This window comes from Pecten maximus, chromosome 13 (assembly GCF_902652985.1).
Source record: "Pecten maximus chromosome 13, xPecMax1.1, whole genome shotgun sequence".
In the NCBI taxonomy this organism is placed as follows: Eukaryota; Metazoa; Mollusca; class Bivalvia; order Pectinida; family Pectinidae; genus Pecten; species Pecten maximus.
Window position 1 is genome coordinate 18988999 of NC_047027.1, and position 27364 is coordinate 19016362.

Here is a 27364-nt window from a genome sequence, read left to right on the forward strand (position 1 = left end):
AATGTTCCATTTGTATTGCAGCTATATGTAGTAAAAGTTTAACCTTGCTTGTAACAATGATTTTTATCCGCTTAAAATATTTTTAAGCCAATAACCCAAAAAATAAAATAAAGTAAATAAAATAAATACTGAATACACTAAAAAAAAGATATGTTATTTTATTAATGTTCCATTTGTATTGCAGCTATATGTAGTAAAAGTTTAACCTTGCTTGTAACAATGATTTTTATCCGCTTAAAATATTTTTAAGCCAATAACCCAAAAAATAAAATAAAAAAATAAAAAATTACATCGGCGTCTGTAACGTCGCTTTTGATTGGCTGATACAGCGGCATTAAAAATTGTTAGAAAAGAGTCCATCAATAAAAGTGGATTTCTGCAGAGATTGTATACAGTTAAATATAATTCAAATAATTGACATGAATAGTTTTTAATAACATGGATCTTTAACACTAACAAACTAATATAACCATTTCAGATAACTATTATCAGGGACAAACATAGAATACCACTATTACTATAAAAGCAGACATAGGTGAAATTGAATCTATATTTTAACAGAGGTCTGCTATTTGACGTTAAATTAAGCGAACTTTTATAAAATTGTTTGCAATTAAACTTGATCAAGAAATGTAAATGTATTCAGCTTTTAATTAATTCAATAATGAAAAAAATCGGATTAGTGCTTTTTGAGAAAAATAAACTATATTTGATGCAAAATTAAAACAAAAACAAAAACAAAAAAACAACAACTTTTTACCAAAAATATGTTTAAAAAATTGGAAGAGCATCCGTGGAATTTATTAAGCTTTTTACTAATTCAAAAATGAAAAAGATTGGACGAGTATTTTTGGAGAAGAGTGCTCCACAATAAGGTAGTATGTTTCGAAAATATTTGATATTTACTATGAACAGTAAGCGGACATTATGTAAAATCAGTAATTATTTATGTAAAATTTCAGCAATTTGCTCCAAATCATTTCCTAGAAAAACTCAATCGGTGCACGTGAATTTATTAAGCTTTTTGCATATTCAAAAATTGAAACGATTGGACGAGAATATTTTTGAGAAAAGTGGTTCATAATAAGGTAGTATAGATTTAAACATATTTTAATGCGTTAATGAAGCAAACGGATCGGGCACAACTTATTTCCGCATTACAAATTCACAATGCATATTGCATAAATTAAGAAATACCACAATGAATAAAAAAAAAATGTCCTACAATAAATGTAATAATACTAGATGATCAGCGTAAATGTATATCCCAAAAACGAAACTAATGCTGCATTCATTGTAATGCTCATTCATAAAAATTAGATGTAGTGCTTACTTCAACTGAAAGAATTTCATTTTCTAGGATTTTCCTGACTTTCGTCTCTATCATTTGATTACTTTCGGAGTTCCACTTTGATTTTCCTGACTTCTCTATCATGTCATTACTTTAGTATAGTTCCACTTTGATTTTCATGATTTCACTTTCTATCAACTGGTAAGTCATATAATTATTTTCCTGGCTTCCTTTTCTCTCAACTGGTAAGTCATATAATTATTTTCTTGACTTCCTTTTCTCTCAACTGGTAAGTCATATAATTATTTTCCTGACTTCCTTTTCTATCATATTTAAGTCACATCTTGATTTTCCTGACTTCTTTTTCTATCATTGTTTACATTAGTAACATTAGTACAAATGTAGTTCCATCTTGATTTTCCTGGCTTGCCTTTCTATCATTTGTTTAGCCATATAATGATTTTTCCGACTTTCAGAGAAACGACTCTCAGGTTGACTTAATGAATCAAATACAGATATTGAGGATTGTGTTCCTCCAACTCAGCTATTTGACTTAATATCGTAGTGATAATGATTATCTGCTGATTTTCTAAAATACCATTTCTCGCGTAATATTCAAAGTAAGCGACAGTTTAATACTTGTTCCCATTACACATCATATAGTGATATCAATTAAAACTGACGTTGATTTATTGAGGAAATATCCTTAATTCCTATGCATTTAAACAAAAACACATTACAACACTAGAAGAACGAAACAGCTATATCATGCAGTTACATAATATATAAGTATCCATTATTTGCTCTTTCTACTGTATCTTTTAATGAAACTGATAATCACTTAAAATTTTATGTCTTTTATAGAATAATTAAAAATACCTTCTAATACATTGGTCCCGTTTGGAATATCTACCACAGTAAATTTAATAACTTTCTATGTTAAGACGGTAAGAATTGTATTTCACATTTCTTTGTAAATTGAGGAAGCAAGTTTGTAATCATTGGTTAAAATGCATCACTGCAATTTTATCATCATCCCATATTATGAAATCGTAGGGACCAGTAGAAACCATCAAAATCAAGTAGTATACTTTATAGCCTTTAGGATGTTGAATAATCACTTCATTTCCTCAAAGTAATTGTAAAAAACAATACTGTGAATTGTCGAAATCAAATGGTGAACGTGGAAGTAGGATGGAGGTAGCCCAATTAATATTTTTTACACAGAATTAATTTTAAATATTCCGAATATAACTGAAGTTTCAGATTTAATTATAGAATTATAGAATCAATTGGTCTATGAATGTTTAAATATTTCAGTATTTTTATAGCTTATAATACAAAAGCTACTGACTAAGACAACATTATATCCCCCTCCCCCCCCCCAATTAAAAAAAAAAGAAAAGAAAAAACAGAAGAGATATTGTGGATGTATTGTAAAAACACATTATATAAGAAATACAAGAGCAAGAAAACTAGTAGCCCTGATCAGATGACAAAAAAACAAAACAACCAAAATTGTAAATATATCTGATATGCTTGCACAGAAAAAGAAGGGTTGCTTTAGACATTTGAAAGATACTCTACGCAAATCTAAATTTTCAGGTATCGCGTGTGTCTAATATGTTTCATGATTAGAAGTGACACTTAAGATAATGAAGAATTTTAACATAGCAATCACAGTCTGTATAAGAGATATCTACTTAAAAACTATGGAAACATCTACAATTTATCTTTACCCGTGAAAATATCTCAGAATAAATTCTAACGTGTTATTTTAGTCCCTGAAAACGAGATCACTGGTTTTTTGTTAATGTTTTTTTTTTTTTTTTTTGCTTTTTCAATGCAATTCAACTATATGGTTATAATACACAATACACAAACGTTAGTGATCACATTCTAAACAGATTGACCATATATGTGTTTAACAAAGGGGTTAGAAAATCTGGTCTTCTCCCAAGAAGGTTCCGGTATGGATACAGCAGTAACACAATGGATAATCTTCCACACACAGTTAAAATGCTGAAAGGTACTTGTTACAAGAAGTTAGTTTAAACAATATTTTATTCATTACTCAAAATACTCAATACATAAACAAATATTTTCATAGTATTAGAAAACAAGCTTTGAGCTTTATACAAGAAGTTATACAATTAGAAAAGAACTCATTTATCAATATGTAATTATTTTACTTATAAACAGCAGGGACGTACATACATGGATATATCGGGAAACTCAATATGTGACTTAACAACTGGTAGAAAGGGAAGTCGCGAAAATCAAGATGTGACTTAACAAAAAACATGATTGCATGCTGTTAAGAGGTAACTAAATGTGGGATCATACCTTTTCTCCTCTTTCTTAACAACTTTCTTTTTGATAATGTCTCCCTTGACGCTACCGCACTTTTGGCCTTTAACTGAGCGGTTGCCCTTGTGAGGAAGGCATTTTGGGCTCTGTTCCATGGCCGAAACATATACCACAGAGTCTATAAAGATTACAGTTGCTAACTCCTGCTTAATGCTCGGTATTTTGGGAGTGGAACGACTTGTTCGCCCGTTGTCAGTAATGTGGCCGGTTGGGGTGTCCTGCTGGGTGTCTTCGCCAGTATGCTTCAGTGAGGTAGAAGAAACCGCAGCCTCACAAAACACATTCGTCGCATGCATGCATTGCGCACACATGAGAAACTGTCCTCAAATGGCCTTAGCTGTCGATAGGATGTTAAACCAAACAACATTAAAGGTGTTAAAATCCAGAATAGAACGGTTCCAACAAGATAACCCCCACAATTTAATACATTTAGATATGAGATATTTTAACACCGAGCCTGGGTGTTTGGCGATTTAATGAATGGGTTTCCTGATGGCTTTCACTATTTAACATTTCTGAGAGTGGCCTCCCTTTAATCGTGGTGATTTACCTGAAGGCATGTTAAAAAATATACATTATCTGGACATATATATTATGTACAAGTAAAGTAATCACGATGATTAATTGTACAATATTTATAAATTAACCAGATGGCGGATAGTTGTAAGCTGATGTAGCTACAAAAGATTTAGAAGATGCACAGTAATAATATACTATATGTTAATATTCTTATTGGAAATGGCTGTGAAGCAAATCTCGACAGAGTTATCGTGAGCTGAACCAGTTACAGGGGGTAACCGGCAGAAGGACTGGGCATCACGTCAGGCGGGACAAAATAAACGAAATGATTGATTATACTTTTAACAACTGAACAAGTTTATATGACCATTGTTGGTTCCAGTACTACTTTTTTTTAACATTTTAAAGTAGATTTACGTCAATTGGACATATTAGAATAAAATGGAACTCTCTTCTACCAAATTCAGGTTACAATAAGCACATAATCTGATGAGACGATAAACGAAATTAAGATATCATTCGGGTATAAATCATCTTCGCTAGTTAAGGAATAGATTTTGTGAAATAATACTGCAGAGTAAAATAATCCCCTTATGGGATGTTGTTAGATGTTCATGTAACGTAGTGAGAATGACATCTAGATTTTAATTAGATTGAAAATAATCTAGATTTTGTACAAATAACATTTGACGAACTTTCAATTAACTCATTCCGTATTTGTATCAAAATTGTATCTGTAAAGCCTTGCTTTAATATGTGTAGAAAATCTACCAACTGAAAAAATCCAACGCTCTGACTTAACCATCCTAACAGAAAAACCAGTAGACAACAGTAAATTGCTAGTCTACAGCGTCTGTAATTGCATTTCATCATACCTTCTGTTTTAAGTTTACAATTACAATTACAAAGGGCATGTTGCAGCTGAAATAAAAATGCGTATATTCAAGATGTCAATAGACACTTTTTGAGAAAAGTGGGTAGTCCTGAAAAGGGTTGGGCGGTCAATTACGACCAAATGCAGAGAAGTGTTTACTTCTTTGCAGGTTTTTTTTAAGCTGCGGCCTTCTTTGCTGCAGGCTTGTTAGCTGCTGGCTTAAAAAAAATAACACTTGTCATAATTTCTTTGTTTTTAAAGCAAATAAACCACCATATACCTTATTTCGTTTCAGTTTTCTATATATGATCAGGGAAAAATCATTCCCCATAAAATACAGGAGCAGGGAGAAATCATTCCACATAAAATACAGGATCCGGGAGAAATCCTTCCACATAAAATACAGGATCAGGGAGAAATCATTCCTAATAAAATACAGGATCAGGGAGAAATCATTCCACATAAATACAGGATCAGGGAGAAATCATTCCACATAAAATACAGGATCAGGGAGAAATCATTCCACATAAAATACAGGATCAGGGAGAAATCATTCCACATAAATACAGGATCAGGGAGAAATCATTCCACATAAAATACAGGATCAGGGAGAAATCATTCCACATAAAATACAGGATCAGGGAGAAATCATTCCACATAAGATACAGGATCAGGGAGAAATCATTCCACATAAGATACAGGATCAGGGAGAAATCATTCCACATAAAATTCCTCTGCCGGCTTATCAAAAGCAAAAGTAAAGTACCATTTATCGAATAACTTGGTAACAGATTGCATGTTTCCCGGTATCTAAAAAATGTTCGTCTTGTGGGATGGCAGGTAACATTCTGTGGTAAAAGAAGATATAGTAGATCTTCAATGGACATCAGATATGTAGGTAAAACAATTCAAATTCTATGGATCTGAATTATTGAGTATCTTCTACACAATAACTGCCCGACTGTATGTAATTCGTTTACTAAAAGGCAACCATGTTAGGTGTTTGTATATTGGTGTAGCAAAATACAGTTAAGTTAATTATTAAAATTGTATCTAGAGGGTGGGGTGTTCTGCTGGGTGTCTCCTGTGGTATGATTCAGTGAGATAGCACTATTAAACCAAACATAGCCGATGTGACAGGGAAGAAAACCCGAGGGTTTGTTGTGACTTCGAGGAGGGAATAACGTAAGCAAATGAAATGGAATTGTGGGATGTCCTCTCAGAAGGCAGTTTGGTTTGGTTTGGTTTATTTTGTTTAACGTCCAATTAACAGCTAAGGTCATTTAAGGACAGCCTCCCGTGCGTGCGACATGTATGCGTGTGATGAGTGTGTATGTGTGTTTTGGGAGGCTGTGGTATGTTCGTGTTAAGTCTCCTTGTGATAGGCCGGATCTTTTGCCGATTTAGAGTGCTACCTCACTGAAGCATACTGCCAAAGACACCCAGCAGCACACTCCACCCGGTCACATTATACTGACAACGGGCGAACCAGTCGTCCCACTCCTAATTTGCTGAGCGCTAAGCTGAAGGCAGCAAGTCGTTATCACATGTTATTTCCCCTGGCATACACCATACATTAAAAACCGTGAACGGTGATGTGAAGAGGTCTACTTCGTGTGTACGTTTGGTCTGATGCCGACTTTATACTGCTGTCTCACTGAAGAATGTGTGTACATGGATAAGTATGAAAATTACGATTTCAACACAGAAATTAGGTACAGAATAAAAATTTATTACATAAACATTGACAGACATCTCAGCAGGAAGATTTTCTAAATTTTTATAAAAATATAAAGATGTCTTAAACGTACTTTTCCGGGTTGTATGTTATTCAATATAAATGTTTATTATGTTAAAACACGCACATTGTCATAACATGGTTTAACCTAAATTCTTTTTATTAACAATTTAGTACGAAAAATGCAACGGGCAAATCACATTACATCATGATATACAGATAAATAAATTTACGTTGATGTATAGAACTGAAGAATGCAAGAAAAGATTAATTATATATACATGTTAATAGATGTTTTAATTAAACGCAAAGAGTCATTTTTGAATTACATCATAAAGGATTTAAAACACAGGGAATCTGCGCCATTGCCTAACGAGGCCGGAAATCGTTTCACGCTTTCCATGGAAGATAACATCCGATGAAAATAGCGATAATTCACGAACATCGTTTAACCTGTAATAGAAGGCTGTCTGTTTCTACATTAAGCTCAGTCACGTGACCATAACTTTCAAAATCGTGAATTATTCGGTAGCAACTCTTGGTGATGTTGCTCTTGCAAGAAAGTTAGTTTCGTATAAAAGTATTCAGTGTCCTACAGACGCTTAGAAGCATTTACGATGAACAATGCTTGGGCCAGATTCGTCATATTCCTGCTTGCTGATCCACATCTGCTGGAAGGTGGACAGAGAAGCCAATATGGATCCACCAATCCAGACGGAATATTTTCTCTCTGGTGGAGCAATGATCTTGATTTTCATGGTTGGGGGTGCCAGAGCAGTGATTTCTTTCTGCATCCGGTCAGCTAAACCAGGGAACATGGTACTTCCGCCGGAAAGAACGGTGTTTGCGTAAAGGTCTTTACGAATGTCGACATCACATTTCATTATGCTGTTATATGCTGTCTCGTGAATTCCGGAACTCTCCATTCCCAAGAATGATGGCTGCAACAGCGCTTCGCAACACCTGAATCTTTCGTTTCCAATAGTGATGACCTGGCCATCGGGCAATTCGTAGCTTTTCTCAAGACTTGAAGACGAAGCAGCCGTCTGCAATTCCTGGTCGAAATCTAACGCCACATATGCCAATTTCTCCTTTATATCTCTGACGATTTCTCTCTCGGCTGTTGTTGTAAACGAGTACCCACGTTCCGTAAGGATCTTCATGAGATAGTCCGTGAGATCTCGTCCAGCGAGATCTAATCTCAAGATTGCATGAGGGAGAGCGTAACCTTCATAGATTGGCACAGTATGGCTGACACCATCCCCAGAATCCAGAACGATACCTGTAGTACGACCGGAAGCGTATAGGGAGAGGACAGCCTGAATGGCGACGTACATGGCGGGCGAGTTGAAGGTCTCGAACATGATCTGAGTCATCTTCTCCCTGTTGGCCTTGGGGTTGAGGGGAGCCTCTGTCAGGAGGACGGGGTGTTCCTCTGGAGCCACACGGAGCTCGTTGTAGAAGGTATGATGCCAGATCTTCTCCATGTCGTCCCAGTTTGTGACGATGCCGTGTTCAATGGGGTACTTGAGCGTGAGGATTCCTCTCTTGCTCTGGGCCTCGTCACCGACATAGCTATCCTTCTGTCCCATACCAACCATCACACCCTGAAAGTAAAAAAGTTGTCAAATAATGACCAAATAGACTCTCGGAAATTGCATTTATTGACGGTACTGTCAGATTCTGGGATTCGGGACCATGGACTTATGGATTATTTAGTATAGCTATAAAGGTAATATTAAAAAAAAAAATGTCAGAGCACTATTGAGGGACCACAATTACTCAGTTGTGTAGGTATCGGAAAGTGCCTCCTTAATTGAAAACCCAGAGGGTGTGGATGAAGGGCCAAGTTCTATGTTGATGTAACACCGGACAGTGCCACCTTAGGGGAAGATCTTAGGTGCGCGGTTCGATCCCTAATCTGGGCGGTTTGTGTTTCTCAGGGAGCTGGGTTCATGGACTTTCTTGTTTTATTTATTTTTGTGGACAAGTCCCTTTACTCCAATTGCCTAGATAGCATTTGTAGGGCCTACCAGGAAACAACAACAAAATGAGATGTGAAACCAGCCCGTAATACTAACGAAAATCGATAAAATAGAGGAAATATTATTTCAATAAAAGATTGATGTCAATAGATCCCATCAGACAGCACAATGAGATTAAGACCAGAAGTTTCCGAATGGTGAGCGTTGCCTTCATCGTCGACACTAGCCATATGTGTTCAGTATGACATAAATTTGCATGCCTTTGTGGGTCGAGTCATTATAGGACGATTTAATTGTGTATTGATTAGAATGTATACACGCGTGAGCCAAACTAATTGTGTATCATTTTAATTTTCTACATTGGTAATTAATAGTGTTTGAATGGATAGGAGAATGGTTATCAAAGAACGCCACGCTGACACGTGTAACATCCGTGAGCACATTCAGTTTCTCCCAGTGTGCATTGCGCAAGGAACCTCGAGGAGGTTTCCATCGTGTGACTCAAGCCACATCGATCAGCTGTTTCCGTTCATACAAGTCACATTGCCATATATGGCTATTTTTGTTTTGCAAATACAACATTATTTGTATGACTGGGGAATACCCGGAAGACATAATAGCTTAATAGTTTGGATAGTTAATTAATTACAATATGCAAATGTCTCATTTTCAAAAAAAAAGAAAAAAAGTACAATATGCAAATGTCTCATTTAAAAAAAAGGAAAGATTTTTTTTCTCCTATACTCTCGACAGGAAGTCTAGCTTTCATACCATTATCATATTATCACTAAAACGAAGAGGATTTTGTTTTTGTTTTTGCTTAAACCACGCAAGTACTGGGATTAATATTTTCGTATGTTGTTCAGTGAAGTAGTCACTAACTACTACAAGGAATCCCCGCCTTAAATGACCATGGTTCTTCACAATGCGATAAACCCATCAAGCAAACAAATTGGCGTTTTTGGCATGTTGAAGATTTGATTCGAGCAGCATTACAAAATTTGACCGTTCATATCCTGATACACCTTATATTATATATATATATTTTACATCACGTAGCTTGATTTAAAGAATCAATAAATACGTAACAATTGACTCCAGATTGTTTTTAATAATAAAAAGTTTATTATTTATTTATCTATTTATTTATTTTGTTGTTGTCCCTTTTGAGAAAATTAACCCATAACAGTATCAGTATAAATATCCACACCAAGTTATGACTTTTTTGTATAAAGTTGAGAATTTTTTAAGAGTTTTTGTAGAAATACCTGATGTCTAGGGCGTCCAACTATGGATGGAAACACTGCACGTGGAGCGTCATCCCCAGCGAACCCCGCTTTACACATTCCGGACCCATTGTCCACTACCAATGCGGCGACTTCGTCATCCATAGCGATTGAATCGTTTGGTCAAAAATCTGATTTTGCTGAGAAAGGTTACGTGCTCTCTCCTTTAGCTCCAAGTATAACTGAATACGAAACTTCCAAGTTCTTATAATTTAAACGCTGCTCTGCTTCCATGTGTCATATCCAGAGCCTCGTTGTTGCTATGACCATATTCGGGAGAGTTAGATTTGCCATATAAGGAAATCTACGTTTAGTAACGTTTTTGATAATATTCTGGATTAAATTCCCCCTCACGCTTAACTGTACCAAGACAATAAACTTAATCGATTAAACACTTATTTATTTATTGTATAAATAATCAATCGTGGTGTATTCAATTGTCGCGTGGCGCTATATTAAGCATCAATTCGATGTTTGTATGCGTTTCATCAGGGATATATACGTCCCTGGTTTCATCGCTGTTGATTTTAATGGCAAACGCCACGTGTATCCGATTCTCTTTCCCGTGGTTCGCAATAGAGAATGTGATCATATTACTAGTAATGTAATTATAATTAGTAGTATTTCCACACGATACCAGTAAAAAATAGATTTACATAGAGTTGACATATATTTTCTTAATATTCCACAGGGATGCCGCGCCCTTAAGTAGCATGCGATGTTATTTATTTTTATTTTATTTGTTTTTTAATTTAATTTAATTTATTTATTATTTTGTTTTGTGTCTTTATGTTAATATTTATACGATAAATACAATGCCCCTCTGTTAAAATATATCTCTAACAATGTGATCTTGATAATAATTGTCATAAAGTTGGCGACTGATTGTAGTAAATATAGATGTTTATATATGCCATTTCGTTGTAACGAAAATCAATTGTCTTTTTTTCTGAGTGTCGTCTTTTCCGAGCAAAAAATCCGTTGTTATCTGACATATTTCGTAGCCTGTCATCGTTGTTATTCTTCCAGTCGGAAGTCATAACGACATTTTCGACATTTTCGATTGATCTGTCAATCCAATTTTTCCATCCGTCGCTGCGAAAATGCGACAATTATTGGTATTTCGCATAAACGAAAAATCGAAACAGGAGGGCCGCGGTGGCCGAGTGGTTAAGGTGTCCCGACACTTTATCACTAGCTCTCCACCTCTGGGTTGCGAGTTCGAAGCCTACGTGGGGCAGATGCCAGGTACTGACTGTAGGCCGGTGGTTTTTCTCCGGGTACTCCGGCTTTCCTCCAACTCCAAAACCTGGCACGTCCTTAAATGACCCTGGCAGTTTATAGGACGTTAAACAAAAACAAACCAAACCATTAACGAAAAAAACGAAACAACGAAGTATAGCTTTGACACGTGTACAAAACCTGACAATGCTACAATATAGCGGTGACATACTTCAGCCAAAAAATATTTTTCTAAGTGTACAAAGGGGTCGTTCATATGGATTGCAGATCTCATGATCATTTTATCCGGAAACTGTTTTCATCAACTATGAAAACATTTAAATGTGTTCACATCAGTGTTGACTGACACTGGATTGTATTAGTCAATAATTCAAAGCATGTGCTTTCTGTCCCATGGATGAGACCTCAGTATACATTGTAGTTTATCATGGGATGAGTAAACAGGAAAACGGACACTACTTCTCCGGATGCTGCGAACATCCGAACAATTGAAACACGCGGGCGATCCGCGAAATCCTGTTCGGAAATGAAAATATACAAGTGTACCGTTTCCCACTTCTGTAGGCTTAATGTATATTCATTGTGATAATTCTGGCATTAGAAATTGGTGATGGATTTTTATTTATGTATACATTCCAGAAATAAATTTTGTTGTATAAATGGCCGCCCATTTTTTTCGGGGCTAAATTCGAAGAGAAATAATGATACACGCACGCCTCCATCCAAGCGAAAAATTATGAATATGAGGCTGGATATGACGTGTTCACACTGGGCGACACTCAACTTATTGGCGATATTTCCGGTCCGTATTTGCACAAAATATTTTCTCTAGGTGCCACGAAATACCCATTTTAATATAAACAAATACATTTATATATATATATATATATCTCCCATATTAGTTACCCCTCATCTCACGCACATACCGGTATACATTGATTTATGCGGGAGCGCATCAATTTCCGCATACGGATATGTTGTCAAGATCGACACCAATCTTATAATATACATCAAGCGTCTCGTCGACATTAAATGCTTAAAAAGCTTTCGATGTAAGCGTCACAGTGACCCTTTTTAATAACAAATTCCAACATGGCGTCTTTTGTGAGCTGTGCACGCCGGTTGTGTCTAAATTTGTCTGTAATTCATAAGCCAGTCGTACTTCCATCTTCATTGTTTGACAGACATATTTCAACAACGACCTGTTTAAATCTGAGGGAAAGTAAGTTGGTATTGATTGCAAAAAATTATATTTTATTAATGTTTCTTGATGACCTCTGTGGGATCAGTAAATGCCATTTGCAATGTTGTATCTTGTATGTCTTACGATTCCCCCAATTGGCTTCATTACGAGGCATGTTATGTTTTTAATATCTAAATGACCATGTTGTTTGAACATTTTGTTTTCATGTCCACAAGTGTTTCCTTGTACAGTCTAGAGATATCTAACAAATTCGGATTATAAAGCCTACTGATTTAGACATAGCCCGAGTTCCCTCTGGCCCTGACACCATGTCTGGTGTATGGGGCTAAAGGAAACTCGGGCTATTATATGCATTCATAAACTTCATAAACACATTGATCATATTTCCGCTCATGTATATTCGAATTATGAGTTTCTCACTGAAGGTTTTACCTAGTCTTATATTAACACTGGTATTTATAAAATACTAGCCACAATTCACTGCTCGGCTAGGAAGAATCTCTCTTGAGCTAGATTGGTTAAGACTAGTAATCAAGAGGTAATCCAGATGTCTTGTGCTCTGTTACATCGGTACCCACATAGGGTCTTGGGAATTAGATGTAGTGTTACTTGTGAAAGCATCAGTGTAACCCCTGGAAACTCTTGGACAAGATCTTTACACGAAGAAGGGGTATGTAACCGTGGTAAATAGTAAAATACTAGCTGCAATTTACCGCTTGGCTAGAGAGAAGTTATATTTGGTTTGATCGGTTCAGCCTAAGACTAGAGGTCCCTGGTTCGATCTCTACCGGGAGTGGTGATTAGAATTTAATTAATCATGCACTCTGTTACATTGATTTACTGATTTATGTTTGTTTTATTTTTTTCAGTAAAAGAAACAGTAGATGGTGACACACTAATTGTAAGTAATAAATAATTAAGGAAATCATCTATAATTAGTTGATTAAATAAAAGTTCAATTGGTGCATAAACAACAAAAGTTCTAACACTTACTACTTTTACACAGCAGATTTAAAAGGTTTGGATTTTCCCTGTTTACACAGTGTCAGTTTTACAAGAGATTTTATTAGCCCACCATCATCAGATATAGGGCTACTCAAATCACTCTGCATCCGTGGTCTGTCATCCGTCAGTCCCTCTGTAAACAATTCTTGTTACCGATATTTCTCAGAACGTTCTGAAGGGATCTTTCTCAAACTTCATATGTAAGTCAGTGGCGTAGATAGACCTGTTTTGATGTGTACGCAGATGTGGTGGTGGGGAGGGGGTATGGGAGTGTTGGGTCTCCCTGAGGAGAAAATTTGATTTTCATAGGCCTTTCAAGCACTTTAATGTGTTTTAGTGCCAATTTTCTGATAGAATAAAATAAAGAACAATTACTAATTGTAATGGGAAACATTTATAGAAGTCCCCCAAATGACCCTGCAGTCGAACTGCTGTTTTCGCCATCCCTCAAAACCATTAAACACTAATTTTCAACAAAATTGAATAATATTTAGATTTGGACAAATCCGAGCCTAGTAAATGACAAGCATTCTGTTCGAATGTGAAAGTGAGGTTACGAGAGTGATCGTTGTCCCATGATGTATCTAGATACCAAGTTGCAGCAAAATCTGACAATATCATGAAGAAAAAGAAGAATGTATTCGCGTAGTTGCATTGTTAACTTACTATCCATGTGTTTGTCATCAGGGGCAACTTAATGTTGTCGTTATTAGTTATTCGCAGTTATTCATTCCTCTATCACACTATGTCGGAGTATTCTGGTATTTTCGGATTAGGCGCGGGGGCCACGTCCATAAAAGGATCCAAAAAATGATACCTTTACCGCTCTGTCAGAAACACAAAGAAAATCTCTTTGACTAGCTTTAAAAAGCTTTCTATCTTTTGGCTAGTACCTGCCGCTTTCTTCATTTTCAAATTATGTCTACATGTTAACTTTCTCAATACTCGGTATTCTAAAAATGTTTTTGTTTTTTTGTTTTGAAAATTATGTGTACGCACTTGCGTACCCGCGTATAGGAAGCTACGCCCCTGTAAGTTCCCCTTGATACCTAGTAATGCATATTGCATTTTGGAACTGATAAGAAAAAAACATGGCTGACGGATTTTGACAATTGCAGTTTGTTATTGCTATTTCTCAGACAATTTTGAAGGGACCTTTCTCATATTTCATATGCAAGTTCCCCTTGATCCCTGGTTGTGCATAGTGCATTTTGGGACGGCTAAGAAAACAGCATGGCCAAAAAGCAGCCATCTTGGATTTAGACAATTGAAGGTTGTTATCGCTATTTCCAGTACAAAAGGGATCTTTCTCCAATTTCATATGTATGTTTCCTTTGGTCCCTTGTTATGCATATTGCATTTTGGGACCGATTGGAAAACAACATGGCCCACAGTCTGAGTGAATTAGACACTTGGAAGGGTAGGACTAAATTCCGAAACGTCATAGGTGTCAAAATAGTTTGCACCTGACCAAATTCCGAAAAGTCACAGGAGTTCAATAGTTCGCACGCGTCCGTGCAAGTAATTTTAGCTGTGCAATAGTTCAAAATATAACTTATGTGAATAGTTAAGGAAAATCAAACGCATTATGTAATAAATCTCTATATGGCATTCGACAGGTTAATATTCTTCTGTTTCATGGTACTCTTATTGAATTATAGAACAGGAAACAGACAGATATTGTTGTTTGGCCTCATAATTATTTTTGTGTCTGATGATTATGTTATAGGTTGAAGCGGAACGATTGGAGTCGGATAGAACAGATAATTTGATTTGTATTGATAAACCAGAAAATGGCTGTACCCTGTGTGGATTTGATGTCAAGTACACAGTAAGTTTACCATTAACTGTTATCTCTAAGAGGTATATATTGGGTAAGACTTATAATTGTGTTTCTTTCACTACTGATCAAATTTCTGAACTCAAGTTTTATTTCAACTTCAAATTATAACTGTTAAAATTAAGAAATCCTACCTTTTTACCGAGATTTATTAAAACCAAAATTTGAAAAAAAAATACAAATGTATCCAATAGTTTATCTCCCTTTTTGTATAATTTTGATTTATCTCCACTTTTGAGTTATCTTCCCTTGTCAGACTGGTAATAATTGTTTATTGTTGAGTATTCTCCCTTTGCAGGATGTGCTAATTATCAGTCAATTTGTAAACAAAAATGGTCAGATCCTGCCTCGCTGGGTGACTGGTCTTTGTGGTAATCAACAGTCAAAGATGAAACAAAACCTCCACAAGGCTCAACGAGCAGGTGAGTCGCAGAGAAAAGCGTACATATTTTAAAAGAAATCTCATTTTAGTGGTTTCTGTGCAGGGCAGGAAAAATGTCCATTGGCCCAGATCCTGTAGAATTGGTCAGCAGGCAGGTACATTTTGATGACTGTTTGCCTGATTGGCAAATGCAAATTTTTTTGTAACTTACATACCATATACTATTTCTGAAGTAAATAAGTAATGTGGCAGCGTTTATCCTGGCCATTTCTGGAAGTTGCCACCTTGGCCGCAATAGCTCAGTCAGTTAGAGCATTGAACCTCACACCTTGGATCTTCACCTGAGGTTACATGGCCAGCACTCTAACTGACTTCACATGTTTAAAGATTTTAATTTTTACAAAGTATTGAGTTTCGTAAATTGCATTCGGACAGTTGGTTGGAAATTTGTGCCAAGTTCCTGTACATATCAGTAGTAGAAAGTTTGCTTCAGTAATCTCAATAAAGCTTGAACATTTTTTTGGTTTCTCAGTTGACGCTTTACGACAGTTGACTCTAAAAATCTTAAATCCAAATTAAGACCAGAAAATTGTCGAACATGTCAAGATCCTTCTAAAATATCCTATTACCTACATTTGGTTTTTCCAGTTTATGAAAACAGTTAATCAAGTAAAAATTTTCTATCCTACTGCTTTGAATTTTTTTTTGGAGGGTGAACCTAAATAGTTTTGGTGGGGCCGCTTTCTTTTACAACAATGAAAACCCATGTTATAAATTAAGATGTCTTTATTTTCTCTTTGTAGGTTTAATGCCTAATTTGAGACCACCTCGTAATGATGGCAAAGAAAGGATTAGTAATATGTCGACCTACAAGTGGAAACAGTATAAAGTTTACTATGAAGATAAAGACAGAGTTCACATAGAATGATTCATTGGAGTGGAAAGTGTGAAAAAAATATATACATGTATAGGTAATGACAAATATTGAAACAGGCTTCCATGAAAGATATTGAAAAAAAATATTCATGAAAAATGTTTTTTCGTTAATTTACTTTCAGATAATTTTATGGTAAACAAAATTTTGCAGAAAGTTTAGGTTGAAAAGCAAACAGATTTAAACATCCTGGCCTGAATGGTAATTGGGAATGTCTAAGAATTACTTTATAAAATGTATTTTCCAAAATACATTGAGAGCACAGAACAGGATTTTCTAGATTTTGAGTAACAGCTACACATACAAGTACAACACTATTGAAAACAAGCTATTATTTCCAAAAAATACTGCAGTTGTAAGTGAAATATGAACTGAACTGGAAATATCCATGTGATGACAAAATAAGCCCAGTCAGTCTTAGGTTTAAAACAGGAAAACTGGAGATTTCCATTTTAGAAAATCTTTCAAAACAGGAGATATTGTTTGTTTAAGTTGTTTTTCATGCTTAAATAACCTATCTTCTCAACTATAATAACTGACATCAACTCCACAGGGGCTTGGCACGATTTTCCAAATGATAGTCCATATATATATGTATATAGTATCAAGGGTAGTAACTACAAAGAGGGGGAAGACGAACGTATTTTAAAAAAAAATAATTTGTCGTATTCTGCGGGTCAAAAATCTTAGTGACACATACATTACATTAAAGAGAAATGTTTTATCTTTCCAATGAGTGTTCGATGAACAAAATTGGCCAAGTATTATCCAAGTTATGACCTGACGAATTCGGAAATAGATACTGAAATGGCTAGGTCGGAATCTCCCTGTCCGGTTGAATAGTCGCCTCGCCTCTAATGGGTACCTCAATAACCATTCAGAAATCGAAAAATCGACGCTTGCAGCGGTATACAGTAACCATAACTATGTCAATATAGGATGTCGGTTGGTTATGTTATCAGTCATGTGCCGTAGCCAATTCCATATTACATCACCGAGCTTACCGTCAGCAAAAAGAACCACCATCTTTCCCTTCATTCGGAACGCTTCTTGGCTGTACGACCACTGTAACGACATAAACAAAGTCACGAAAGGTTAGGGAAAGATGGCGGTTCTTTTTGCTGACGGTAAGCTCGGTGATGTAATATGGAATTGGCTACGGCACATGACGGATAACATAACCAACCGACATCCTGTATTGACATAGTTATGGTTACTGTATACCGCTGCAAGCGTCGATTTTTCGATTTCTGAATGGTTATTGAGGTACCCATTAGAGGCGAGGCGACTATTCAACCGGACAGGGAGATTCCGACCTAGCCATTTCAGTATCTATTTCCAAATTCGTCAGGTCATAACTTGGATAATACTTGGCCAATTTTGTTCATCGAACACTCATTGGAAAGATAAAACATTTCTCTTTAATGTAATGTATGTGTCACTAAGATTTTTGACCCGCAGAATACGACAAATTATTTTTTTTTAAATACGTTCGTCTTCCCCCTCTTTGTAGTTACTACCCTTGATACTACATACATATATATATGGACTATCATTTGGAAAATCGTGCCAAGCCCCTGTGATCAACTCTATATGTAATACTTTTCATTTTCAAAGTTTTACCCGGGTAGTCAGGATATGGTTAAAATCATTGTTATGGTTGACTTAATACCTTCGACTAACCGAGTCATTATATTAATTATTAACAAAATGTGGATATGAAAGAATTCAGATCTTACACAACGTTGTGTGAGTTTGCATATGTATATAGATTGTGTACATGTATGAATGTAGATTTGATATGAGTGAAAAGTAAAAAGAAATTACTTTTGATTACTGTGTTTCTTATCATTTGAGAATTATCATTCTTAGAGTCACTTTGTTAGCTTGCGAGGATGAAGCCCAGGGGAGCTATTGCTATATCCCCGGCATTGTCGTACGTAGACAGCAAGGTTAAAGTTTTTAGGTCACCTGAGACGAAGTCCGTCGTGCGTCCGTAAACAATTTACATTTTCGACTTCTTCAAAACAGTTTAACCAAATTCAATGAAATTTGGCAGAAAGTTTCTATGGCTGAAGGTCAACCAAAATTGTGAATTATATGGTCCCCATCCTTAGGGGCCTGAGGGGTGGGGCCAAAAAGGGTCAAATTGACTAAAACTTCAAAAATCTTCTCTTCTCTCAGATATGGTGGAGTCAAACACTCTTCATAGATGGAAGGGTCTTATGGTGCTTTACCAAAATTATGAATTGCATGACCCTGGGGTCTCACGTTTGCCTATGGGGAGGGGGTAAACTTTACTATAGTTTATATAGGGAAATCACATTTTTGACTATTATTTGTTGGATTTGTATTGGAACTCATTCTAACCTGGTTAACATTATCAGCACGGGATAACAGTTTGATAGTATGCACATGTTGGCCCTGACTAACACTCAGGGGCTGATGGGCGGGGCTAAAAAGGGTCAAATTGACTGAAATTTCAAAAATCTTCTTCTCAATACCCATATAAAATAGAATCAAATACTTTTTATAGATGGAAGGGTCTTATGATGCTTTACTTAAATTGTGAATTTCCTGACCCTGGGGTCTCATGTTTGCCCCTTTGGAGAGGGTAAACTTTGCTATAGTTTATATAGGGAAATCACATTTTTGACAATCATTTGTTTGATTTCTATTGGAATTCATTCTAACTTTCTTAAAATTATCAGCATGGGATGACAGCTTAATGATATGCACATGTTGGCCCTGACTGATCCCTTGTATTGGATTGATGGGTGGGGCCAAAAAGGGTCAATTAGATTAAATGAAATGATTCAAATCTCAGGTGACCATTAAGGCCCATTGGCCTCTTGTTATAAAATAGTGTTGTGTACTAATGAGGATACAGCTTAGGTATTTGACATGTGTGTTCCTTGTGACAAGACCTTTTCATTCGTACTTGCATACCTGTTGACCTTTACCTTTACCTTGACCTACTTTTAAACAAAACAGAGCAGGAACTTTCGATAAATGAGCACTTCAAGAAGTTCGAGCTTAATTGGCCCAAAGAAACTTGTGTTACCACAAGGAAATCAATTTTCTATTTTTAGTAACAGTGACTTTGACCTTTGGACCTGAAAAGCAATTCCGAGCGAGCACTTTTTGTAAGGAAGATCTGCATGAAGTGTGAGTTCTATTTTTAGTAACAGTGACCTTGACCTTTGCCCTTCGGACCTGAAAAGTGATCCCAAGCAAGCACTTTAGGTAAGGAAGATCTGCAAGTTTGAATTTGATTGGCCCAAGGGAAATTAAGTTATCACACAGAGACATGGATGGGCTTATTACAGGACAATGGCATAACATCTTTTACGATTTTGTACTGAACCACAGCAGACATGGATGGGCTTAGCTTATTACCAGGCTTTGGTTTAATGGATACAGAAAGATTAATTAACAGCCATTTAATTGGTTAACATTTTGTGGAATCAAAACTACATTTAATTATGAGAGAAGTTATCACACAAGATTAAAACTATTAATTTGTTCATTTTTTTGCGACGTAGTGAGCTAAGAGTTAACACAGAGAATCATGTTTATCACACTACATATATTTTATTGAAGTTTAATCACAAACGTGTCACAATCGCCAGCAAGATCCGGAATACTATACTCATCACAAATGTTCCTTATTATAGCACCCCGACTATCCATCAGTCATATTTAATAGAAATGTCACTGTATTCTCCATCAATAGGCTCGAATCCCGGGATGGCTGGCGTGTTTGTCAGCCTCTTCACTTTGAAATTGTACATATTTTCATCTATCTGTAAGAAAAAAAAAAGAAAAAAGTGGATAACTGAAAAAAAGCTGGTCATTCTTATAAAATCATGAAATTTCATGACTTATGAACTATTTCACCATAAAACTATACACTCTAAACCTAAAATTGACAATGGCTGTTAAAAGGACGTTAAACAAAATAAACAAAACCAAATACCTCAATATATAACAGAATTTTTTTCAGGTAAGGACAACTTCCAGAAAGACCTACCATCTGATGAAAGCTAAAATAAAAATAAGAATAATTCACAGCTTACTGCTATTGCCTGTTGATATAAATCTTCAGACTCCAGACGTAATTCGGCCAGGGCTTTCTGTTGTGATTGTAACCGGTTTTGTATCATATGTGTTTCTTGTGTTAAAAACTTCCCACAGTAAACCTTCCATTCACTCCAGAAATTTTTCATATCCTTTTGTAGCTCCTCAGGTGGGACGGACTGTTCTCGCTTTCTTAATCTGTGGAACAAAATGAAAATAATGAAATGTTATATTTTCAAATTTTCTTAAGGATTTTCAAAAACTAAAGTACCGGTACTTGGTCACGGACAAGCTTCAATATATCAGGTCTGTTATATTATGTAATGGAATCGCTTGCGTTTTTCGCATGGTTTCAAATTTTTATGAAAGTTTGAAGCAAAAGTGATGTACATTGTATTTGGAAGGAAATTGCATAATGATAATATTTACTTTAATACTTTCATTCTGTAGTGTCACAATTTCATTCCAAAAACCTTTATATTAGTATAGCAAAGAAGCATATTGTTCATAATGTGTTTAATAGATAGCATATCCTTAACTCTAACACAAATCACATATCTATAAGGTAGCATATAACCTTAACTCTAACACAAATCACAGTTATCTACTGTATAAGGTAGCATATTACCTTAACTCTATAAGGTAGCATACAGCCTTAACCCTAACACAAATAACAGTTATCTGTAAGGTAGCATATTACCTTAATTCTAACACAAATCACAGTTAACTATAAGGTAGCATACAGCCTTAACTCTATAAGGTAGCATACAGCCTTAACTCTATAAGGTAGCATACAGCCTTAACTCTAACAGAAATCACAGTTATCTGTAAGGTAGCATATTACCTTAATTCTAACACAAATCACAGTTATCTCTAAGGTAGCATACAGCCTTAACCCTAACACAAATAACAGTTATCTGTAAGGTAGCATATTACCTTAATTCTAACACAAATCACATTTATCTATAAGGTAGCATACAGCCTTAACTTTAACACAAATCACAGTTATCTATAAGGTAGCATACAGTATTAACTCTAACACAAATCACAGTTATCTATAAGGTAGCATATTACCTTAACTCTAACACAAATCACAGTTATCTATAAGGTAGCATATTACCTTAACTCTATAAGGTAGCATACAGCCTTAACTCTAACACAAATCACAGTTATCTATAAGGTAGCATACTACCTTCACTCTAACACAAATCACAGTTAACTATAAGGTAGCATATTACCTTAATTCTAACACAAATCAAAGTTATCTATAAGGTAGCATATTACCTTAATTCTAACACAAATCACAGTTATCTATAAGGTAGCATATTACCTTAATTCTAACACAAATCACAGTTATCTATAAGGTAGCATACAGCCTTAACCCTAACACAAATCACAGTTATAATGTGTGAGATAACATACATCTTAAACACAAATCACATGTATAATGTGTAAAACAGTTATAGCCTTATTTGACATAAACTCTGTTTGAATTCTGAGGATTCTGAGCTTATTTATGGCTGTAATGATCACCCTCCTCCCCAAGGTATGTGAAGCCACCTTATTATTAGTTTACAATTGATTTTTCTTCATTCCTTTATCAGCTTAATTATTTCTCCAATCATGATAAAACAAAAATTTAGGGTGGGAGCTTCACTTTACCATGGCCATAACTAACCTTTTTACACCAAATCTTTTTTAGATTATCTCAATTCATTCCTTTAAACAATTAATACGGCAAAAAATATGCCTTGGGGTCAGGAAATTTAGGATGGGGCAGGGCAATTTACTTTCACCAAAAAAGGTTAATTAGTAAGAAAATAACGACATGCTTCTCATGACATGCCCCTGCCCTACAATGAATGTTCTAACCCCTGTTATGTTTCCTTTTTTTGTTTATCATTTGTGGAGGAATAGAAGCAAATTTATTTAAAATTAGGTGAAGAAATATCAATTGAAAACAAAATAAAAGTAAACAAAAGATGATTGGAAAAGGTCACTTGAGACTTCACCTCAGAAAACATCAGTTTAGAGTCAGGCTGTAACAGCTCATGTACTGAAAATCATTCGATATTTTAAAACTCAGTCGACCTCATTCTAGGGGGAACTCTTCATGTTGTACTTACTTGACTGCTTCTTTTTCCAGCGTTGTCATAATCATGAGTTCTTTAATGGGAGCTTTGATTGGTACTGCTTTTTTGTCCATTTTCGTGAGCAATTTTTCTACGACTTTTTTCCTTTTCACCCTCCTTTTATTCACAACATGCTGTGCTTGTTTCTTTCTGTGAACAAAATTTAACATTAATTAATTTTTGGAAGTTCTTGGGTCCAGGGATAACTTTGGTGTGGAATTTGGGGATTTTTACTTTTGCTTAAAATCTCATAATGTGCTGTAACAGTATTATTATATAGGAAACCTCAGGTTTAAGGTGATGCCTTATAGGGCATCCAGTAGACCCTTGAGAGTATGTTTTTGACTCCCTGAAATCAGAATTGACTCTAGGATTTGAAGGAACATCAACTTCTCTATAGCTATTTGACATAATGTTTTTTTACCCTTTACATTTCTGAGAAATGATGATTTGACTTCTGAAATTGCTAAATCTCAAGGGTCAACTGGATACCCTGGCCTTATACAGATTCATGTTATAAGTCATATTTTCAAAATGAGAACTAAAATGATGATGATATAACCACAAGGCATATCTACAAGCATTAAACATGTCAGACTTCATATCGCTCAAGGAAATAGAATATCTCCAAATGAGATGAAGATGTTGTCCCTTGGTTTTTTTATCAACCTGCATCTCTTGAAACCTTGTGTTGTTTTGTCATTAAAGTCTCTCGATCTTTTCGTTAAGGGTTAACTGTAATATTTTTTTTACGTTATTGAGCAATAACACAAAAAACTGGGGTGTACTCTGAATAAACCGCTTCGCGGTTTATGAAAAGATTACATCCCAGTTTTTTGTGTTATTGCTCAATAACGTAAAAAAATATTACAGTTAACCCTTATAATTTAATTAACAATGATAAGAAACATTTTCATTAAGTTGAACATGTTTATTTTGCTCCAGATATTTAAAAACACATCGATAAATACAAAATCCTGTGAACAACAATTACTCCGCTGACGTCAGTCATTATTTATGTTATGAGATCATAACATAATTTTTTGAGCCAATGAAAATGCTTGTTACAAGCAAAATTAAATTATTTAATAATAATGACAAAATTACGAAAAGCCCCAATGAATTGAACTATATTCTGGAACATTACCAGGTACATCAATTTTCAGTGACTACTAGGTCACCTTTATCAGGAAGTGTACACTGATATGAACAAGATCGTAATCAGATCAACTGGTCATGCCTTGTTCACTGATTGACAGAGGACAATCTTCATGCTGTCCAAGAAAAGAAAGAATTCAAATGATTTACAATTTCAAAAGTTAAAGATTTACATCTGTTTTCAAATACTGCGATGATCCTCTGTTCTCATTGGAGCTAGGCGGCTTTCTAGCTGTACAAAATTGAGCCCCCCCCCCCCCCCCCCCACCAATAATGCTTCATATAAAAGTTTGAATTTCATTAAATCCCTCTGTAAAGAAAAAGAGTTTTCAGAGCATCCAGTAGACCCTTGAGAGTATATTTTTGACTTCCCAAAATGAGATTCAACTCATGGTTGTTTTATGGATATGATGTTGACTTTTGTTTGGCCCTTTAGATTTCTGAGAAATAGCGATTTGACTTCTGAAATAATATTGTTAAAAATAAGGGTGAACTGAATGACTCATGTCTTACTGTAGATGGTCTGTTGTCAGGAAGAGAAGTGGATGTGTCTGTGTTCGCAGGCATCTGTTGAACTGAAGTGTGCTGAAGGACGTCTTAGCTGTTAATCCAAGTCTACAATAAATGAATTCTTGGTTAAATGTTCTTAAAATTCTACAGATATCCTAAAAGGTTTTTTTTTTCCCACTTTGCTTCTGTGAAACATATAGTATTTGATGATTATTAAAATATTTGATTAAACAAAGACATAAGTAAGTTTATAAATGCAAGCCACACCGGGTACCTCTGTCTTAGATTTATTTTTCTTTGAATGAAGGGAAACAAGAGGTCCAGAAGGCCTGTATCGCTCATCTGGTCATTTCAATAATCATAGCAAAATACTCTCATTAAAATTACATGTATGTCTTATCAATATTTTCCTACCTTTTGAGCTACCTCTCTCTACAATTATTCAAACCAAATCATGTCTATCTAACAGAAGAAGAAGGATATTAAAGCATTAGTTATATCCCCCCTCTAGGGACCCGTCGGTCTGGCCCAAGGGTAGCCACACTTTTTATTATAAAACATTTGATCTCCTTTGCAGGTATTCTGTCTCATGTCTGTTGTAAGGGTCGGTAACTTTGTTGAAGGAAGGATAAATGGAGCACAACTCTGGCAGCAAGATACCTCATATAGAGTATGGTTATTATTAGAGCCCCAACCCTGGGAAAATTGACTTATGCCATTGCAGTGATTTTCTTACCCTAATTATACAGGGGCCTGTACCGGACCTTTTCAATTGGGAAAATATAGCCAATTTTTTTAATTTAAGGAAAAATGTACTTTCTTCCAAGCTCAAAAATAATCATCAAATCAGTGGTTTAATATCATTTTGAATATGCATTATATAGCTATGATCAATCAATAGCAATGGCTTGTGAAAACATTATGTGAAAAGTATTATGATCAACATTTCTTCATATTTATTAACATACAAGGAAACTTACAATTTCTGATTGGGAAAATATGAACTAAGAATTGGGAAAATACAGCAAAATTTCTTTAGGGGAAGGGGCTTGTAAATCAGGTATTCAGCCCCAAATCCATGCCAAAAATCACTGATTACATAATCCTTAAAGTTTTTTTTTAATAATGAACAGTGAACAGTACTGTTATTATCTGTGTCAATATATATAGTCAGTTTGATTTTTTTCAGTATTTTTTAAAATGAAACACTCCTTCATAACCTCAACTGTATGTCTCTATTGGACTCCTCTTAATGCCTGCCACCAGGTACCTCAAATGGTTAGAGTGTCCATTTAGATTTAGAGGTGTTGCGAGTTCCAGTCCCAGGCTGCAGCTGGTCATGATCATTGCATTTTCCTTCTGTTACATTTTGCACTCGACTAAAAATTTCTATTGAACTTGTTCAATGATTTTATATATATATATATATGCCACTTCTCTAAAGATTCATGTCATATCGAATACTCGTTTAATAAATTCCGTATTACCATTGATTTAAGATCCTCTCAATACTACTGTATATCTCTCATGACTACTCTACTGTAACATCTACAGTATATAACATTATATAAACAACTTTATTTTAAGTTTTCAGCTGGTTGTATATATCGGGATTATATCCATCGATTTCCTAGCATAAATATCGACGAGATTGCGTACTGAAATATATTGTTAGCGGAAAAAAAATTCTTGTCAAAGTACCGGAAAGTATTTGGTTCCAAAAACGTCGAAGTTACCCACCAGGCAATGGACAGGGCATCGATATGTTACAGGGTTCCTAACGACCTTGCTTGCAAAATGTTTTCTTTGCCAGGGCGGCAATAATTATTTGGTCACTTTTCAGTTATCTTAAATTGTAACATCGTACGTAGCTCGTTAACAGTGAAGAATAAATGAATCGTATGCATTACATTATATAAATTACCTTTTAAAGTTTGCAGTTAAAATGTTGATCATGGAGGCAGCCATTTTTTCATTTCGGAACAAAACTATATCGGGTGTTTTTATAGAATCTAGAGATGTTCCAGTGTATTAAGAACAATCAAATGAAAGGAATTCTCAGACTAAAAATATAAAATATATCAATTCTGGAAATTTTAATAAAATGTTAAAAGTTGCACGATTTAATTTAACAATCAAATGTAAAATAACATTTTGTTCTTAGTACATGTTTCATTTGCAGAAAATTCGTTTCGTCAAAAAGAAATCCGAAAATTGTTATAACATTTCCCGCCAAACACAAAACAACGGGGACGAATGGAGTATATTTGGTGCGTAATGCAATGTTTTGAATAGGAGCATCTAGTTAAAATGGTCTTGCAGAATAGTGGAAGATTTAAGGCCGACCGATCGGAAAAGACCGATGGATCTGGGTAAGAAAAGTTAAAAAATTGATCTGCTTCCGATCGCAAGGAAATAACACAGTAGATCTGGCCACAGGTGCCTGACTCGTTTTATAAAATAATAACATATAAGAGTACATATAAATGAGAAACTCTCATTTATATGTACTCTTATATGTTATTATTTTATAAAACGAGTCAGGCACCTGTGATCTGGTATTAACCCACATAGCTCTACCAACCTACCATTATTTTTCTTACATATGATATGATATGACGCTTGTGATCTACTATCGATGAGAAGGGACCTAGCCTTGACCGAATTTATATAACGTCAATAGATGTGTTAGGGATTAGGGTATGAAGACCCTAGGCAGGGTATGAAGACCCTAGGCAGGGTATGAAGACCCTAGGCCTCCCATTGCCAATAGTGTAGCAAGCCCCGATGTGATTCACATCGGGCAGTATTTAG

General features: G+C 35.3%; 4 protein-coding genes across 4 annotated transcripts in view; 2 read left to right on the top strand and 2 right to left on the bottom strand.

Annotated features, from left to right (window-relative positions):
• Window positions 1-6765: 6765 nt before the first annotated feature.
• On the bottom strand, window positions 6766-10252 carry LOC117340296 (actin, non-muscle 6.2-like). Its single transcript, XM_033902062.1, has 2 exons — window positions 10046-10252; window positions 6766-8399 (listed from the first exon to the last, which is right to left on the bottom strand). Exons 1-2 carry the CDS (start codon window positions 10166-10168, stop codon window positions 7395-7397), a joined length of 1128 nt encoding a protein of 375 aa, XP_033757953.1. The 5' UTR covers window positions 10169-10252; the 3' UTR covers window positions 6766-7394.
• A 2105-nt stretch (window positions 10253-12357) lies between these two features.
• Window positions 12358-17210, top strand: LOC117340298 (39S ribosomal protein S18a, mitochondrial-like). The gene is made up of 5 exons (XM_033902065.1): window positions 12358-12527; window positions 13379-13410; window positions 15244-15345; window positions 15653-15776; window positions 16540-17210. Exons 1-5 carry the CDS (start codon window positions 12398-12400, stop codon window positions 16662-16664), a joined length of 513 nt encoding a protein of 170 aa, XP_033757956.1. The 5' UTR covers window positions 12358-12397; the 3' UTR covers window positions 16665-17210.
• Window positions 17211-20239: 3029 nt separating this feature from the next.
• On the bottom strand, window positions 20240-26560 carry LOC117341166 (39S ribosomal protein L40, mitochondrial-like). The gene is made up of 5 exons (XM_033903012.1): window positions 26475-26560; window positions 24554-24655; window positions 22877-23032; window positions 20750-20948; window positions 20240-20476 (listed from the first exon to the last, which is right to left on the bottom strand). The coding sequence occupies exons 1-5, from the start codon at window positions 26516-26518 to the stop codon at window positions 20363-20365; spliced, it is 615 nt and encodes a 204-aa protein (XP_033758903.1). The 5' UTR covers window positions 26519-26560; the 3' UTR covers window positions 20240-20362.
• A 232-nt stretch (window positions 26561-26792) lies between these two features.
• Window positions 26793-27364, top strand: part of LOC117340859 (DNA polymerase epsilon catalytic subunit A-like) — a 73273-nt gene continuing 72701 nt past the window's right edge. The window contains exon 1 of the mRNA XM_033902632.1: window positions 26793-26922. Within this exon, the coding sequence (XP_033758523.1) occupies window positions 26861-26922 (62 nt within the window). The 5' untranslated portion in view covers window positions 26793-26860. The remainder of the gene's footprint in view (window positions 26923-27364) is intronic.

What these genes read in the sequence shown, in the direction of transcription:
- LOC117340296 (XM_033902062.1), bottom strand. Translation starts at nt 10,168, where the DNA reads ATGGATGACGAAGTCGCCGCATTGGTAGTGGACAATGGGTCCGGAATG. An exon ending in TTGGACGCCCTAGACATCAG is followed by an intron (nt 8,400 to 10,045) that starts GTATTTCTACAA and finishes TTTTACTTTCAG; the next exon opens with GGTGTGATGGTTGGTATGGG.
- LOC117341166 (XM_033903012.1), bottom strand. Translation starts at nt 26,518, where the DNA reads ATGGCTGCCTCCATGATCAACATTTTAACTGCAAACTTTAAAAG. An exon ending in CTGACAACAGACCATCTACA is followed by an intron (nt 23,033 to 24,553) that starts GTAAGACATGAG and finishes TTTTGTTCACAG; the next exon opens with AAAGAAACAAGCACAGCATG. An exon ending in CTGGAAAAAGAAGCAGTCAA is followed by an intron (nt 20,949 to 22,876) that starts GTAAGTACAACA and finishes TTTGTTCCACAG; the next exon opens with ATTAAGAAAGCGAGAACAGT.
- LOC117340298 (XM_033902065.1), top strand. Translation starts at nt 12,398, where the DNA reads ATGGCGTCTTTTGTGAGCTGTGCACGCCGGTTGTGTCTAAATTTGTCT. An exon ending in TAGATGGTGACACACTAATT is followed by an intron (nt 13,411 to 15,243) that starts GTAAGTAATAAA and finishes ATTATGTTATAG; the next exon opens with GTTGAAGCGGAACGATTGGA. An exon ending in CCACAAGGCTCAACGAGCAG is followed by an intron (nt 15,777 to 16,539) that starts GTGAGTCGCAGA and finishes TTCTCTTTGTAG; the next exon opens with GTTTAATGCCTAATTTGAGA.